General features: G+C 40.4%; 1 protein-coding gene across 1 annotated transcript; it reads right to left on the bottom strand.

Annotated features, from left to right (window-relative positions):
* Positions 1–7,516: 7,516 nt before the first annotated feature.
* LOC115147196 (melanin-concentrating hormone receptor 1-like) lies at positions 7,517–15,660 on the bottom strand. The gene is made up of 3 exons (XM_029689277.1): positions 15,436–15,660; positions 15,139–15,245; positions 7,517–8,944 (listed from the first exon to the last, which is right to left on the bottom strand). Exons 2-3 carry the CDS (start codon positions 15,212–15,214, stop codon positions 7,920–7,922), a joined length of 1,101 nt encoding a protein of 366 aa, XP_029545137.1. The 5' UTR covers positions 15,215–15,245; positions 15,436–15,660; the 3' UTR covers positions 7,517–7,919.
* Between the last annotated feature and the right edge of the window lie 1,435 nt (positions 15,661–17,095).

Here is a 17,095-nt window from a genome sequence, read left to right as displayed (position 1 = left end):
TCAACAGCCAGTGACAAATCAGAGCGCCAAATTTAAAACCACAAAATGTCATAATTCAAAGTTCTCAAACATAGGACTGTTTTACACCATTTGAAAGATAAGACTCTCGTTAATCTAACCACATTGTCTGATTTCAAAAAGGCTTTACAGCAAAAGCAAAACATTAGATTATGTCAGGAGAGTACCCTGGCAAAAATAATCACACAGCCATTACCAAAACCACAGCTAAATGCAGCATTAACCTTTGATGATCTTCATCAGATGACACTCCTAGGACATTATGTTATACAATACATGCATGTTTTGTTCAATCAAGTTCATATTTATATCAAAAAACAGCTTTTTACATTAGCATGTGATGTTCAGAACTAGCATACCCACCACAAACTTCTGGTGAATTTACTTAATTACTCACGATTAACGTTCACAAAATACATAACAATTATTTTAACAATTATAGATACAGAACTCCTTTATGCAATCGCTGTGTCAGATTTTAAAATAGCTTTTCGGCGAAAGCACATTTTGCAATATTCTGAGTAGATAGCCCGGCCATCACGGCTAGCTAATTTGACACCCACCAAGTTTGGCCCTCACCAAACTCAGATTTACTATAACAAAAATTGGATTACCTTTGCTGTTCTTCGTCAGAATGCACTCCCAGGACTTCTATTTCAACAACAAATGTTGTTTTGGTTCCAAATAATCCATAGTTATATTGAAATAGCTCCGTTTTGTTCGTGCGTTCAGGTAACTATCTGAAGGGTGACGCGCGAGCACATTTCGTGACAAAAAAATAAAAAATATTCCATTACCGTACTTCGAAGCATGTCAAACGCTGTTTAAAATACATTTTTATGCTATTTTTCTCGTAAAATAGCGATAATATTCCAACCGGGCGACGTTGTATTCATTCAAAGAGAGAAAGAAAAACATGGAGAATTCACATGAATGCGCATCTCCAGTGTCACTGTTCTCAGCCTGACCACTCACAAAATCTCCTGCTGTTTTTCGCCCAGAGACTGGAGAGACGTCATTCCACTTTCTGGCGCCTTCTGAGAGCCAATGGAAGCCTTAGAAAATGTCACGTTACAGCAGAGATGCTGTATTTTCGATAGAGATGCCACAGAAGGAGAACAAATTGTCAGACAGGGCACTTCCTGTTTGGAATCTTCTCAGGTTTTGGCCTGCCATATGAGTTCTGTTATACTCACAGACACCATTCAAACAGTTTTAGAAACTTTAGAGTGTTTTCTATCCAAATCCACTAATTATATGCATATTCACGTTTCTGGGCAAGAGTAGTAACCAGTTTAAATCGGGTACGTTTTTTATCCGGCTGTGCAAATACTTCCCCCTAGCCCCAACAGGTTATTAAGGGTGTGCACACTTATGCAACCAGGTTATTGTGAGTTTTTTATTTTTATTTTTCCCCCTCAAAGATTTCAGTTTGGTTTTCAATTGAATTGTTCACGTTATAGGTCACATTAATGGTGGAAAAAGTTCTGACATGATTTATCTTTGTCTCATTATTTTACATCACATAACCTGGCATTTTAACAGGGGTGTGTAGACTTTTTAAATCCACTGTATCTCTGTCCCTATACACAACATTAGAACTTAAGAAAGCCCAAGGACATTAGTGGAGCATGACTTGGTTCTTTATTGTGATTTTTGTGTGAAGTTATAAAGGCTACTTATCATCCATGTAAGTGCTGGCAACGTGACCAGATATCCTGTCAATGGAGCACATTTAGACATCGTAGCAAAGCAATTGTCTGTTACCCTAAAGTAGTTTGTCACTTTATTGATTTCTCTCATGATGGAAATGAAAATCAACCAAAACCTCTTCAGCCAGTAAGAGACCTTCTCCAAGAGGTGCAGTGACTAATAATAATAATTATTATGATGTATTTTTATGTGGACATGAAGGGGACAGGGCTATCATGAGACATAATGGACCAAAAATGGCCAAACAATATATAGATTGAGACAATATAATATTGTTGCATTATCTGTACAGCACTTGATGTTTGAAAATAGCTGGACATGGCAACAGTTCACAAGCAAAATGCTTCTCAAACCTTTTATATTCCACCTGCTATCCACACTCCTGCGCTTGGAGGTCTATCTTGTTCTTTTTCCTTTTTTCCATTGTCGCCTTCAAGTTTTCTGGGTTAAAACGGTATTGGAGTGGCCTTGGGTGGTCTACGCTGCCCCTGGAACATACTGCTGCCAGCATGGGTTTGAATGTAGCCCACTGCTATTTCAGCACACTCTCTCCTTCCATCTATCTTCTCTGTCTTTATCCTATCCAATAAATATAAACAAATACAAAAGGGATGGGACTGCCCACTCCTTCAAAAAAACAGATTTGTGATGTCAAAGCATTTATTTAATGCAAATGTGTACCGTATGTACAGTTTACACTGTACCCGCACACAACTCCAAGCAATAGCACTATCGCCAAGTATACAGTAATTCGTAGTATTATTTAGTAATTGCAGATCTCTGCTACTTTTCTTCCGTTTCACCTTTTCATCCTCCATCCTTTGTGTGGTTTATTAATGGCCTTCATTAACTTGGCCTCAAGGCAAGGTTTTTGTCATGATTAGTTCTAAGAATCTTATGTGTCTCTTTCACCTCATGAAAGAGAGGTACGTACTTACACACACACAACTTGTCACGACTTCCGACCGAAGTTGGTCCCTCTCCTTGTTCGGGCGGCGTTCGGCGGTCGACGTCACCGGCTTTCTAGCCATCGCCGATCCACTTTTCATTTTTCCATTTGTTTTGTCTTTGTTTTCTACACACCTGGTTTCTATTCCCCAATTACATGTTCATTATTTAACCCTCTGTTTCCCCCATGTTTGTGTGTGTGTTTGTTTTATTGTAAGGCTGTATCTGACGGCTGGTATTATTGTTACCGTGCGTTGTTATTATTCCCGTTTATTTCGTTGTACCGGTATTTTTCCAGCACCATAGTATTGTGTTTATACTGTTGTTTTTTCTTGTATTAAATACTTTGTCCACAGCCACAGCCTTGACACAACTCTTACCTCATCTAATAGTTGCCTTCAGATGGTAAAACTTGCTATAGGCTCTCTCTACTTGGCTCTGTACAATCAACAACATTACAAACTCAGCCTGCCTGTGAGAACTATATTCTGCAATGTGCGCATGCTGATCAGTCCATTTGTTAAAGCCCATGGAACCATAGTTATAGTTATCCATATCCTCTCTCCAAACTCCTCACTAAAACAACAGCTGTAATGAAGAGTTTCTGCCCAGCAACAAAGGCAGAAGGTAAATGAAGGAAGAGGAACAGACTGGCTGCATCCCAAATGGCACCTTCATCCCTATATAGTGCATTACTTTTGACCAGCACCCATGACATAGACGGACCAGCTGAATCCAGGTGAAAGCTATGATCCCTTATTGATGTCACTTGTTAAATCCACTTCAATCAGTGTAGATGAAGGGGAGGAGACAGGTTAATGAATGCTTTTTAAGCCTTGATACAATTGAGACATGGATTGTGTATGTTTGCCATTCAGAGGGTGAATGGGCAAGACAAATTATTTAATTGTCTTTGAACGGGGTATGGCAGTAGGTGCCAGGTTTGAGTGTGTCAAGAACTGCCACGTGGGGGGGTACAACTCAATATCAGGAAGGTGTTCTGAGGGAAAAGGGGGGGTACAACTCAATATTAGGAAGGTGTTCTGAATGCTTTGTACACTCAGTGTAGATCCCATTCATTTGTTGCATGCTGCATCTGAGGCACCCTGCTGGGAATCTTTATAATGCACCCTGCTGGGAATCTTTATAATGCACCCTTCTGGGAATCTTTATAATGCACCCTGCTGGGAATCTTTATAATGCACCCTGCTGGGAATCTTTATAATGCACCCTGCTGGGAATCTTTATAATGCACCTTGCTGGGAATCTTTATAATGCACCCTGCTGGGAATCTTTATAATGCACCTTGCTGGGAATCTTTATAATGCACCCTGCTGGGAATCTTTATAATGCACCTTGCTGGGAATCTTTATAATGCACCTTGCTGGGAATCTTTATAATGCACCCTGCTGGGAATCTTTATAATGCACCCTGCTGAGAATCTTTATAATGCACCCTGCTGGGAATCTTTATAATGCACCCTGCTGGGAATCTTTATAATGCACCCTGCTGGGAATCTTTATAATGCACCCTGCTGGGAATCTTTATAATGCACCCTGCTGGGAATCTTTATAATGCACCCTGCTGGGAATCTTTATAATGCACCCTGCTGGGAATCTTTATAATGCACCCTGCTGGGAATCTTTATAATGCACCCTGCTGAGAATCTTTATAATGCACCCTGCTGGGAATCTTTATAATGCACCCTGCTGAGAATCTTTATAATGCACCCTGCTGGGAATCTTTATAATGCACCCTGCTGAGAATCTTTATAATGCACCCTTCTGGGAATCTTTATAATGCACCCTTCTGGGAATCTTTATAATGCACCCTGCTGAGAATCTTTATAATGCACCCTGCTGGGAATCTTTATAATGCACCCTTCTGGGAATCTTTATAATGCACCCTGCTGGGAATCTTTATAATGCACCCTTCTGGGAATCTTTATAATGCACCCTGTTGGGAATCTTTATAATGCACCCTGTTGGGAATCTTAAAAAAAAAGCACAATGACAGTGAAAGGACCATGACCTATGACCGATGCCTGATTCTGTTTCAACAGGAGAAAATGAATGTTGCCATGAGAGACAGATGATTGCGATGGTGAGGTATTACTTGACAAGAATAACCCTAATACAAGGTTCTCAGAAAGGAGTATCCATAGCTAGCTACTGTCAGTTCCCAGTCTACATAAAATGTGTCAAGATATGAATTTCCATATTCAAGTTTTGTCATGCCCTGATCTGTTTCACCTGACCTTGTGCTTGTCTCCACCCCCCTCCAGGTGTTGCCCATCTTCCCCATTATCCCCTGGGTACTTATACCTGTGTTCTCTGTTTGTCTGTTGCCAGTTTGTCTTATTTGTCAAGTCAACCAGCATTTTGTCTCAGCTCCTGCTTTTCCCCAATCTTTCTTTTTCTCACCCTTCTGATTTTGACACTTGCCTGTCCTGACTGAGCCCACCTGCCTGACCACTCTGCCTGCCCCTGACCCTGAGCCTTCCTGCCGTCCTGTACCTTTGCCCACTACTCTGGATTACCGACCTCTGCCTGACCCTGAGCCTGCCTGCCATCCTGTACTGTTGACCCACCACTCTAGATTATCGACCCCTACCTGCCTTGACCTGTCGTTTCTCTGCCCCTGTTGCTGTAATAAACATTGTTACTTCAACACAGTCTGCATTTGGGTCTTACCTGAAACATGATAAGTTTACCATGTTGCATCACTAGTAAACACCCAATTAACTAAAGAAGGTTCAGGATGGCAACAGCAATAATTCCCTTTAATGATATTTATTGTTAGGCCTACTTAAGGGCAACGTTTTGAAGCAAGGTCCTTTGTCAGAGCACAACCATCAAGTTTGACATACTTTAATTAACTTTGACATACCAGACCGACCCAAACATCTTGTGGATTCAATACACTTTCAGTACACCCACTTTTACCCTTGAAGCACAAAATAATTTACAGTGAAATAATGTCACCTTTGAGCTCAAAGCAATTGCTCACTTTGAAAAGATCTATTGATATTTTAAACAAAACAAGTTTTGTACCAAGAACGGTAGAGATGCTGAGTCTTTCACAATCGGCTATACATCAGACTTCTCTAAAGTGATGATCTTTCAAAAATATTCTGTAAGTTACAGTTCAATGTGACGTGTTTTTCCAATACAATACCATGGACTGCCTGTTTTGTCACCCATTTTCTGCTTTACTAAATGCATTTTTCTTTAAGTACTGAGTATACAAAACATTAAGGACACCTGCTCTTTCCATGACATAGACTGACCAAATGAATCCAGGTGAAAGCTATGATCCCTTATTGATGTCACTTGTTAAATTTGTCATTTGAATCAGTGTAGATGAAGGGGAGGAGACAGGTCAAATAAGGATTTCTAAGCCATGTGGCAATTGAGACATGGATTGTGTATGTGTGCCATTCAGATGGTGAATGGGCAAGACAAAATATTTAAGTGCCTTTGAACGGGGTATGGTGGTAGGTGGCGGGTGCACCGGTTTGAGTCAAGAACTGCAATGCTGCTGGATTGTTCCCGTTCAACAGTTTCCCGTGTGAGTCAAGAATGGTCCACCACCCAAAGGACATCCAGACAACTTGACACAACTGAGGGAAGCATTGGAGTCAACATGGGCCAGTATCCCTGTGGAATGCTTTGAACACCTTGTAGAGTCCATGCCCCGACGAATTGAGGCTCAATATTAGGAAGGTGTTCATAATGTTTGGTATTCTCAGTGTATATCTCCAACTTTCGCTTCAAAAAAGACAAATCTGTAAAAAGGGTGAGGAATCAGATTAAGATTCAAAGTGAGATTTGAAGTGTCAAAGCTAAACAAAGACTAACAATTTATCAAAGAAATTCAGATGGGAGAATCCGCGATGCCTAATTTCATTGGCATTGCATAACTAATTAAGCAAATGTATGATTAATATGAGGATTGCACTGGTTATGTATCAAATTATAGTTGGTATTGCCTGTCTCTATACCGTGATGAGAAGTGTGAGTTTGAACCATATTTATTTTAACTTCACATTAAAATGCGAATAAATGAAAAAAACTCTGATTCTGTATATACAAATACAATTACACCAAAACATACAGTATATATATATATATATATATTAATATGCCGTCCTATATATATATAAACATATATATTTACAAAACATCCACACCGAATGGCCATACATGATGACTTCTTAGACAATGTACAAATGTACGGATAAAAAGTACTACGCAAGATTCAGTGAAGCTGAAACATGTATTTATGGTGCAATTGTAGTGTAGGTACTAGGTACTGAACACACTGTACAATATAAGTGGTATGTGAACATTGTACATTGAAATGAAATTTAACATACATTAGCTAGACTGCCAAACCAAAACTACAGTAAGGGATTGTGCTAAAACCTGCCTTCCCTGAAGAATTGGAATACAATGCCTGATATAATATCAAACTAGTCATACTCATGCGGGTAATTTATGACTGTGTATGTATTTATTCATAGATTTGTACATGTAGCTATGAATCATCTTGACTCTCACACTTTTACATTATCCACTGAATATCATTAGCAAATCATTTTTTAAATATCCTTTCAGTACCTATGTTTACTGTACTGAGTACCATGTGTTGGCCGGTACTCAATAATCTCATCCTGACTATGTTAAACATCTCCTCTCAGGCTCAGCCTGATCCTACTCACTGATGCCACACACATTGAATGATACTATTCTTCTATTCTGATCGATCCATTAACTGTTCCCATGTAGACATACATCATTGATCCCATACAGTGATCCAATTAAATGTCTCGGACTGTACTAGGGTTGCGAAAACTAGGGATGCAAAAATCCGCTAACTTTCCCAAAATTCCAAGGTTTTATAATTATCCTGGTTGGAAGATTTTGGATTTCCTGCTTATTACTTCCTGATTCAGGGAATCTTTCAACCGGATTTCTGGAAAACCAGGGGATTTGGGGAAAGTTACCACAGGAAGTTACCGGATGTTTGCAACCCTACACTGTTCCTGCCTGTACACTATTCAAATTCAGTGATGACATACACAGTTCTTCCTATACACTGGTCCATAGATTGTCCCCATACACTGTTCTTGTACACTGATCTCATACCCTCTTCCACTGGCCACACCAGGTCTCCCTGGGTAAAGAGGTCTTGTTCAATAAAGGTTCAACAAAACTCAAATTGTCATGCAACAGGCCTCAGTGGTCGGCCATATTGGCAGGCAGCAGCTCTCTGGAGCTCTGATCCTGCTGGGGTCTGTCAGTGGTCAATCTCAGACTAACACTACCCTCCGTTGTGCTGGTGGGGTTGACCCGGAACTTCCTGTGGACCGGCCGCATGGCCACGATGAGCTGCCTCTTGAAGGTGTCACTCAACACAATGTAGAGGAACGGGTTGATGCAGCTGTTAATGTAGCCCATGCTAATGGCTATGTTGTAGGCGTAGGAGAAGGCTGGGCTGGGGTTCTGGACTCCAACGTGAACCAGCTGGAGGATGTAGTAAGGGGCCCAGCAGATGAAGAAAGCCAGGCAGATGGCCACCGCCGTACGGGTTACTTTCTTGGTGCGCACCCTCAGGCTCCTGGGGGGCAAGGGGGCCACGCTGGTGGCCATGTGCTTGAGGATCTTCAAAAAGACCACGCAGATGATGAGGAGAGGCAGAGCGAAAGCCAGGACAAACTGGTAGAGTGTGAACCAGTAGATGTTGGTAGACGGATCGGGAAGTAGCAGGGCACAGCCCACCAGGTCGCCAGGCAGAGGCATGAGGCCCGCGTACATCCACACCGGGATGGTGGTCAGCAACGACAGCGTCCATACTAGAACGATAACTGCGGTTGCCACGCACGGCGTCCGAACGTGGTTGAAGCGGATGGGGTGAACAGTGGCCAGGTAGCGGTCCAGAGTCATGACTGTGAGGATGTAGGTGCTCACGATCTGGCTGTTGGAGTCTAGCGCGGTGATGACTGTGCACATAGTGGCGCCGAAGCACCATGAGCCGTTGCCCATCAACTGGTGGATGAGGAAGGGCATACCGACGAGGAAGAGGAGGTCGACGATGGACAGATTGAAGATGAAGATGTCGGGGACGGTCTGCTTGGCGCGGCACTTGGTCTTCTTCAGGATGGTGTAGATGACCATGCAGTTACCCATAATGCCCAGGAAACAGATGATGCCAAATATGGTGGGCAAGATGGCGTTGTTGTAGTAGGCATCATGACCCCCACCTATAGGGACACAAGAGCAGCAGAGGAGAATGTTATTAAAGTACCGGTATGATATATCATATAAACCAGACCTGTCAAGCAGCAATTTACATAGCCTGGCTGCCGTGACCCGGGTGGTACACCCCTCCACCACCCCCCTCTTCGGAGGACAAATATCTTGTAGCTTTTTTACAGCTTTTTTGCTACATATACAGTTGAAGTCAGAAGTTTACATACACCTTAGCCAAACACATTTAAACTCAGTTTTTCACAATGTATGACGGCTGCGTGGTCCCATGGTGTTTATACTTGCGTACAATTGTTTGTACTTATGAACGTGGTACCTTCATGCGTTTGGAAATTGCTCCCAAGGATGAACCAGACTTGTGTAGGTCTACAATTATTTTTCTGAGGTCTTGGCTGATTTCTTTTGATTTTACCATGATGTCAAGCAAAGAGGCAATGAGTTTGAAGGTAGGCCTTCAAATACATCCACAGGTACACCTCCAATTGACTCAAATTATGTCAATTAGCCTTTCAGAAGCTTTCCAAGCTGTCTAAAGGCACGGTCAACTTAGTGTATGTAAACTTCTGACCCACTGGAATTGTGATACAGTGAATTATAAGTGAAATAATCTGTCTGTAAACAATTGTTGGAAAAATTACTTGTGTCATCCACAAAGTAGATGTCCTAACCGACTTGCCAAAACTATAGTTTGTTAACAAGAAATTTGTGGAGTGGTTGAAAAACAAATTTTAATGACTCCAACCTAAGTGTATGTAAACTTCCGACTTCAACTGTACATGTTATTCAATCATTGCACCCACACTGCTTGTGCGCGTCAATGAGCATCTGCGTGGCCAGGCGCTAAAATAGAACTTGGTTCTATTTGTGACGCTTAAGTCACGCCTTTCCCATCTCCTTATTGGTTTTTAGGAGCATATACCCATGTGCCATTTCCTCATTGGTTTTTAAGAGCATATACCCACGTGGGTGACTGAAAGATTAACTGAGGTCCACACTCCAGGCCAGTCGGTAGTGGTAATGCACATTAAAGTTGGTTGCCAACCGCCATATAAAGTCCAACGAAGAAGAAGAAGCCTGAAGGAGGAGAGATTACTAGAAATCAAACTTTTACCCTTTTATATGTGGATTAATTGTCGGAGTAGAGGACCTTGTGCATTTCAGGTAAAATAACAACTCAATGTTTATATCCCAGGACAAATTAGCATTTCCACTGCTCCAGAATCCAATGGCAGCAAGCCTTACACCACTCCAGCCGACGCTTGGCATTGTGCATGGTGATCTTAGGCTTGGGTGAGGCTCCTCGGCCATGGAAACTCATTTCATGAAGCTCCCGATGAACAGTTATTGTGCTGACGTTGCTTCGGTAGTGAGTATTGCAACCAATGACAGGCGGTTTTTATGTGCTACGAGCTTCAGCACTCAGCGGTCCCGTTCTGTGAGCTTGTGTGGCCTACCACTTTGTGGCTGAGCCGGTGTTGCTCCTAGACGTTTCCATTTCACAATAACAGCTCTTACAGTTGACCGGGGTAGCTCAAGCTGGATAGAAGTTTGATGAACTGACTTGTTGGAAAGGTGGCATGCTATGACGGTGCCATGTTGAAAGTCACTGAGCTCTTCAGTACGGGCCATTCTACTGCCAATGTTTGTCTATGGAGATTGCATGGCTGTGTGCTCGATTTTATTAACCTGTCAGCCACGGGTGTGGCTGAAATAGACAAATCCACAAATTTGAAGGAGTGTCAACATACTTTTGGCCATGTAGTGTATAAAGCGATCTGTGCATTTGAATAAATGCATAAATACACCAATATTACTTGTCCATGTAAAAAATAGAATGACCACTGCTGCACCTCCTGCCACTGTTTTGAACAGATTAGATTATACTATAATGGACAAAAAATATAAACGCAACATGTAAAGTGATGGTCCCATGTTTCATGAGCTGAAATAAAAGTTTCCATATGCACAAAAAGCTAATTGCTCTCAAATTTTGTGCACAAATGTGTTTACATCCCTGTTAGTGATAATTTCTCCTTTGCCAAGATAATCTTGGCATGTCAATAAGATGATTAAAAAGCATGATCATTACACATGTGCTGAGGAGTACTTCTGTCTATAATAAAGCCCTTCTGTGGAGAAAAACTAATAATGATGTGCTGTGCCTTGCTCCCCAGTGGGTGGGCCTATGCCCTCCCAGGCCCACCCATGGCTGCACCACTGCCCAGTCATGTGAAATCCATATATTAGGCCCTAATGAAATTATTTCAGTTTACTGATGTCCTTATATGAACTGTAATTCAGTGAAATCTTTGAAATCGATGCAAGTTGCATTTATATTTCTGTTCAGTATACATATTCAAATATAAATTAACATTGCTGATTACATACAGTGGTAACTGTTCCAACATTGGGATTTGGATAGGCTTTGAGAAACTCAAACACCTCTGTTAGCCTTATTGAAGCTACAAAACAGTTAGTGTTCAACTTTAACATGTGATGACAATACAACAGAACAGATGAACAGGAATGACATTTGCACTAACGGGTGGCCAAAAAATATATAACTTAAAGCCACACCCCTACTAAGCCACGCCTCCACGGTTCCTCCAGGAACTAGTAGCTACATTGAACCATTATAGGTTCCTCCAAGAACTAAAAAAACCAAAGGTGCAAATATAAACCATTTCGGTGATTGTTAAGCAAATAACTGTTGGTGTCACGGTAATTGATTAACATAAACACATTTAGCATATCCTGGCTTCCACACATAGCCTACAAGCCCCTGATGCAGACCTTTGGAACATCTACATTTTAAAAAGTCAAAAAAATCCATGTAATATAGCCTACACCCTCACAATAAATCCATTACTTATTTTAGACAGGTCTAAAGAAACATGAAGAAAATGTAGTCTATTTCAGAAGAACAGAATAGCATACTCTGAGTTGTCCTTATGTTAGGTCCTGATCTGGCTATGCCAAATGGCCGTGGGCTACACTAGTTCATTTAGCAGACAAGATTTGCTTAGAATTCCGTGCCATTATTTTATATTATTTTGTAGTATGAAGAATACAACTGAACAAAGCTGAATAAAATAGAAAGGATATTTTCTTCAAACGATTTGAGGGAGTGCGCACATGCGGCTATTCTGTGCTGAGCGGTTAACAAAGAAATAGGTACTCCTATATGCTTCATTTAGAGTTATTCATGTAACTTTAGTTGTTCTACAAACATTGGGCTACATGTTCAGAGTTTTTATACATTGTAAGGCTGCATGAGGTGACTAATGATGATTTGAAAAAAGTTGCTTGAAAGGCTTGCGCTCTACTTTGTTTTTTTGTGCAGGGTGTACACACTTCATCAGTCTCTCATTCACAATTTGACAAGCACTTGATAATGCCTCAAATTTCCCAGCGGCATCCCCTCTGTGCACTTAAATAGTGAATGGAGGATGCTTTTTCTGTGGTTCATATTCATTCCAGCCAGGAAGGCTATACTCCTATTAAGAAAGTTGAGAAATAAATATAGTAGGCCTAGCCTATAGAAAGCTGATGGGATCCTCCTCTTTTCAATAGAGGCCATCACTTTGTTTTCTCCCCCAATTGCATAGCCTATAGAAATGTTGCGCAACACGATCTCATAAAGTGTTTGATTAGATTTTCGATTACATTTGCATTTAAGTCAGAGTGATTAGAGGGACAATGGAGTGCTGAATACCAGTTAGTAAGTGTGGTAGGCTACTAATAACCATCAGCAGTATCAGAGCTTGGAGAAGCCTAATTACGTGACTATACGGTCACATGGAATTTGACTGCCTTCATGAATCGTGATCGCCAGTGTGGCGGTAATACGGTCACCGCAACAGCCCTATTCACACCCCTTGAATTTTTCCACATTTTGTTGTGTTATAGCCGCAATTTAAAATGGATTCAATTGAGATGTGTTGTCACTGGCCTACACGCAATAGCCCATGATGTCAAAGTGGAATTATGTTTTTAGAAATGTTCACTAATTCATTAATAATTAAAAGCTGAAATGTCTTGAGTCAATAAGTATTCAACCCCTTTTTAATGGCAAGCCTAAATAAGTGCAGGAATAAAAATGTGCTCAACAAGTCAGATAATAAGTTGGACTCACTCTGTGTGCAATAATTGTGTTCAACATGATTTCTGAATGACTATCTCATCTCCATATACCAGACATACAATTATCTGTAAGGTCCATCAGTCGAGCAGTGAATTTCAAACACAGATTCAACCACAAAGATCGGGGAGGTTTTCCAATGCCTCACAAAGAAGAGCACCTATTGGATATCCCTTTGAGCATGGTGAAGTTATTAATTACACTTTGGATGGTGCATCAATACACCCAGTCGCTACAAAGATACAGGTGTCCTTCCTAACTCAATTGCCAGAGAGGAAAGAAACCGCTCAGGGATTTCACCATTAGGCCAATGGTGACTTTAAAACAGTTACAGAGTTTATTGACTGTGATAGGAGATAACTGAGGATGGATCAACATTGTAGTTACTCCACAATAATAACCTAACTGACAGACTGAAAAGAAAGAAGCCTGTACAAAATAAAAAAAATATTCCAAAACATGCGTCCTGTTTGCAACAAGGCACTAAAGCAATACTGCAAAAAATGAAGCTTGTCTTTAATACAAAGTGTTAGGTTTGGGGAAAAACCAATACAACACATTACTGAGTACCGCTCTCCATATTTTCAAGCATAGTGGTGGCTGCATCATGTTATGGGTATGCTTGTAATCGTTAAGGACTGGGGAGTTTTTCAAGATAAAAAATAAACGGAATGGAGCTAAGAACAGGAAAAATCCTAGAGGTAAACCTGGTTCAGTCTGCTTTCCATCAGATACTGGGAGATGAACTCACCTTTCAGCAGGACAATAACCTAAAACACAAAGTCTACACTGGAGTTGCTTACCAAGAACACCGTGAATGTTCATGAAGGGCCGAGTTACAGTTTTCACTTATATCCGCTTGAAAATATGGCAAGACCTAAAAATGTCTAGCAATGATCAACAACAATGATCAACAACCAGACAGAGCTTGAAGAATTTTGAAAAGAATAATGAGCAAATCTTGCACAATCCAGGTGTGGAAAGCTCTTAGAGACTTACCCAGAAAGACTCACAGCTGTAATTGCTGCCAACGGTGATTCTAACATGTATTGACTCAAGGAGTTGAATAGCTGTGTTTTTCTTCCACTTTGACATTACAGACTGTTTTGTGTAGATTGTTTACAAAAAACGACAATTAAATCCAGGTTAATCCCACTTTGTAACACAACAAAATGTGGAAAAGTCAAGTGGTTTGTATACTTTCTGAAGGCACTGGGTTGCTATACCACATTCATGTCAACTCGCGGGATCAGGCGGCTTGTTGAGATCTCTCACTGTTTGGATTTAAAAACAGCCCCCCTCATTATCATCGCATTGTGCCGAAACAGACTTTCCAGACACTGAAGTCAGGACTTTGGTATCAGCCAGAATTTACGGCCAGGAGAGGAACATTGTAATAAAGCATGATATACAGTATACAGTATAGGCTATCCATAAACCAAACCCGTGAAGATCTTTCCGTTCCCAGTAATATGTATTTTAGTGCCCTTGGTATGTGCTATATACTGTATCTTTGACAAAAAAAACTCAATAACATAGCTGCTTCTGTATGTGTGTGGTGACTAAAAGTTCACAGGAATTTTCATGGCTCTTTTGAGATTAAGGTAGAGTATGAGCCATTCTGACGAAAAACAAGTCACTCAAAAAGGAAAAGTTTGGCACTAGCTGTGCCTTCAGGAAGCTACTAGACAGATTTCCATTTCCCTCTGAATAACAAGTGTTAGACAGAGCAGTGAAGGAAACCAACCATTTAACGTCTTCAAGGAAAAACGAATGAAAATAAAAAGAGGACGACTGTAACTTTCATTATAGCCTACATTATGTGTGCCATAATAAGATCATGTGAAATCATTGCCACAATAAGATCATGTGAAATCATTGCCATAATAAGATCATGTGAAATCATTGTAGGCTATGAATTCTTTTTTAAACGTGCAAAGATTTCCTCCAGTGCAGTGACCAGTACAAGTTTCTACAATCTGGTTGTTTAATTGCTATACTGAATAGCCTACTGTACAAACATTTTCAACCATGATAAATGCTTACCTGTCGAAGCTTCAGATGTGTTCACTTCAACCGCTGAGGTGTCACCATGCAAAACCGACACATTAAAGAAATCCATTGATAACTTCCAGATGTAATCTTAATAAAATCTGGGTAAAGAAAAAAAAAAGATCAACAAGTGTTTATGTTCAGGGAAAATTCTCAAGCAGTTAATAATGCAACTGTCTTGCTGTTTTTAAATAATATTGTAGTGGCTAGAACTCACTGATAAAACAAATCATATTTACATTTCCATCTTGCACATACAAATTCTAGTAGTATTCTAGTAGTATTAAATACCTTCAATAATGCCACTCCATTTTATTTGTGAGATCCATCAAAATATAATTAACGTTTCCGCTCTTGTAGTGGACTTTACTGATTAGTAGCATATCGTTTGCACGCGCTTGATGGAGTGGAGACAGGTGCCCAGTGTCTTCGATATTTAACTAGGAGAGTAACTCTCCTGCAGCTGCACGAAGCTACTGTATAGTCTATGCGCTCTTCGTCTTTCATTGGCTGAGGATGAAGTTTCAAGGATAACCCTTCTGTTTAGAAGTCTAGCTGACTGGCACCATTGAGACGTGGCTGTATTGTCTTGACTCACAAGTCGATGTGTGAATTTTATACATTTTGACAGCCACATCAAAGATCAAGAACGGCCAATGTACTTTTTTAATGCTAACATGGCACATGGCACCTCAATAACGGCATTTTAATAGCACGAAGAGTGGTCCTACTTGTTCTTTGATGACCAATAGCCTAGCCCGAAAAAATACCTTCACCAACATACTGTACGTTTTTCAAACTAGCAATTCCAATCCCGGAATTTATTGCTTCCCATCCTTCTTTTTTGTGACAAAATGAAAGCGAAAATGTTTCACGCAATGTGACGTTTTGACGATAATTTAAAACTAATTGGGAACTTACAGGTAGCCTAACTGCCAAAATAAAGGAAACATCAACATAAAGCAGCTTAATAGGACGCTGGGCCACCAAGAGCCAGAACAGCTTCGATGCACCTTGGTTGGCATCATTGTGTTTCGTAGAAGTGACGCCATCAAACATCAGACAATGCCTACAAGTGTCTGCAACTCTATTGGATGCAACCATAGAGATCCCGAGTGTTCTAATTGCTATGGATGCAACACCATTCTTCCACAAATTCCATTTGGTGTTTTGTTGATGGTGGTGAACATAGTGCTAATTATACCGTGAGTTTCGGGGCCTAATAGTAAAGACATGTCATTTAACTGTATATTGTTTTATATTACCTTTTCATTTGGCATGAACAACCGATCATGATGTTTTCATCTTTTTGTCAAACAAATCCCTTCAAAAAGTAACTATCAGCAAACAAAAGAATTATCACTAAAAATAGAATGTGGTGTATTGACAAATGTATTATGTGTTAATGAGTTTAGATTTAAAATGGTTGCAAATAGCCAATGGGATTTGCATGCAGGGGTTCAGTTATTTGAATTAACAAATGACAATGGGGTTTCCGTTCTGGCATTGAAGTGATTGGATTACGCGATGCAAGGGCGGGTAAAGTTCAATTATGTATTGGTGAGTTGGGCTGAAGACACTGTAGAGAGTGGTCGACTGGAATGTGTTATGGTGAACATTAAATAAATCTGTTCCATTTATTATAAGTACACTTCGGAGTCTTCAGCAGAAGAATCCAGCATTTTAGGATGCAACATAGAAATCACCCGAACATAAATATTAGACACTTTTAAAACATTTGTGTGGAGAAGATATCATTTTATTTGACATTCTGGGAGAAAGTAACACGTCATTCAATTCAGTGCTTCCAAGTTCCATGGATCAAACAGTTATTTCAATTATATTAAAACGAGGAAAATCTGAAAAGTCCCCTGCAGATCCATAAATGTAATAAATTCCCCCCCCAAAATAATAACAAAACTCATAACAGAATGGCAAAAGTATTTTCAAC

This window comes from Salmo trutta, chromosome 14 (genome assembly GCF_901001165.1).
Source record: "Salmo trutta chromosome 14, fSalTru1.1, whole genome shotgun sequence".
In the NCBI taxonomy this organism is placed as follows: domain Eukaryota; kingdom Metazoa; phylum Chordata; class Actinopteri; order Salmoniformes; family Salmonidae; genus Salmo; species Salmo trutta.
The sequence above is the reverse complement of the archived record's forward strand: the minus strand, read 5'-3'. Positions and strand labels throughout refer to the sequence as shown.

What these genes read in the sequence shown, in the direction of transcription:
- LOC115147196 (XM_029689277.1), bottom strand. Translation starts at nt 15,214, where the DNA reads ATGGATTTCTTTAATGTGTCGGTTTTGCATGGTGACACCTCAGCGGTT. An exon ending in CACATCTGAAGCTTCGACAG is followed by an intron (nt 8,945 to 15,138) that starts GTAAGCATTTAT and finishes GTGTCCCTATAG; the next exon opens with GTGGGGGTCATGATGCCTAC.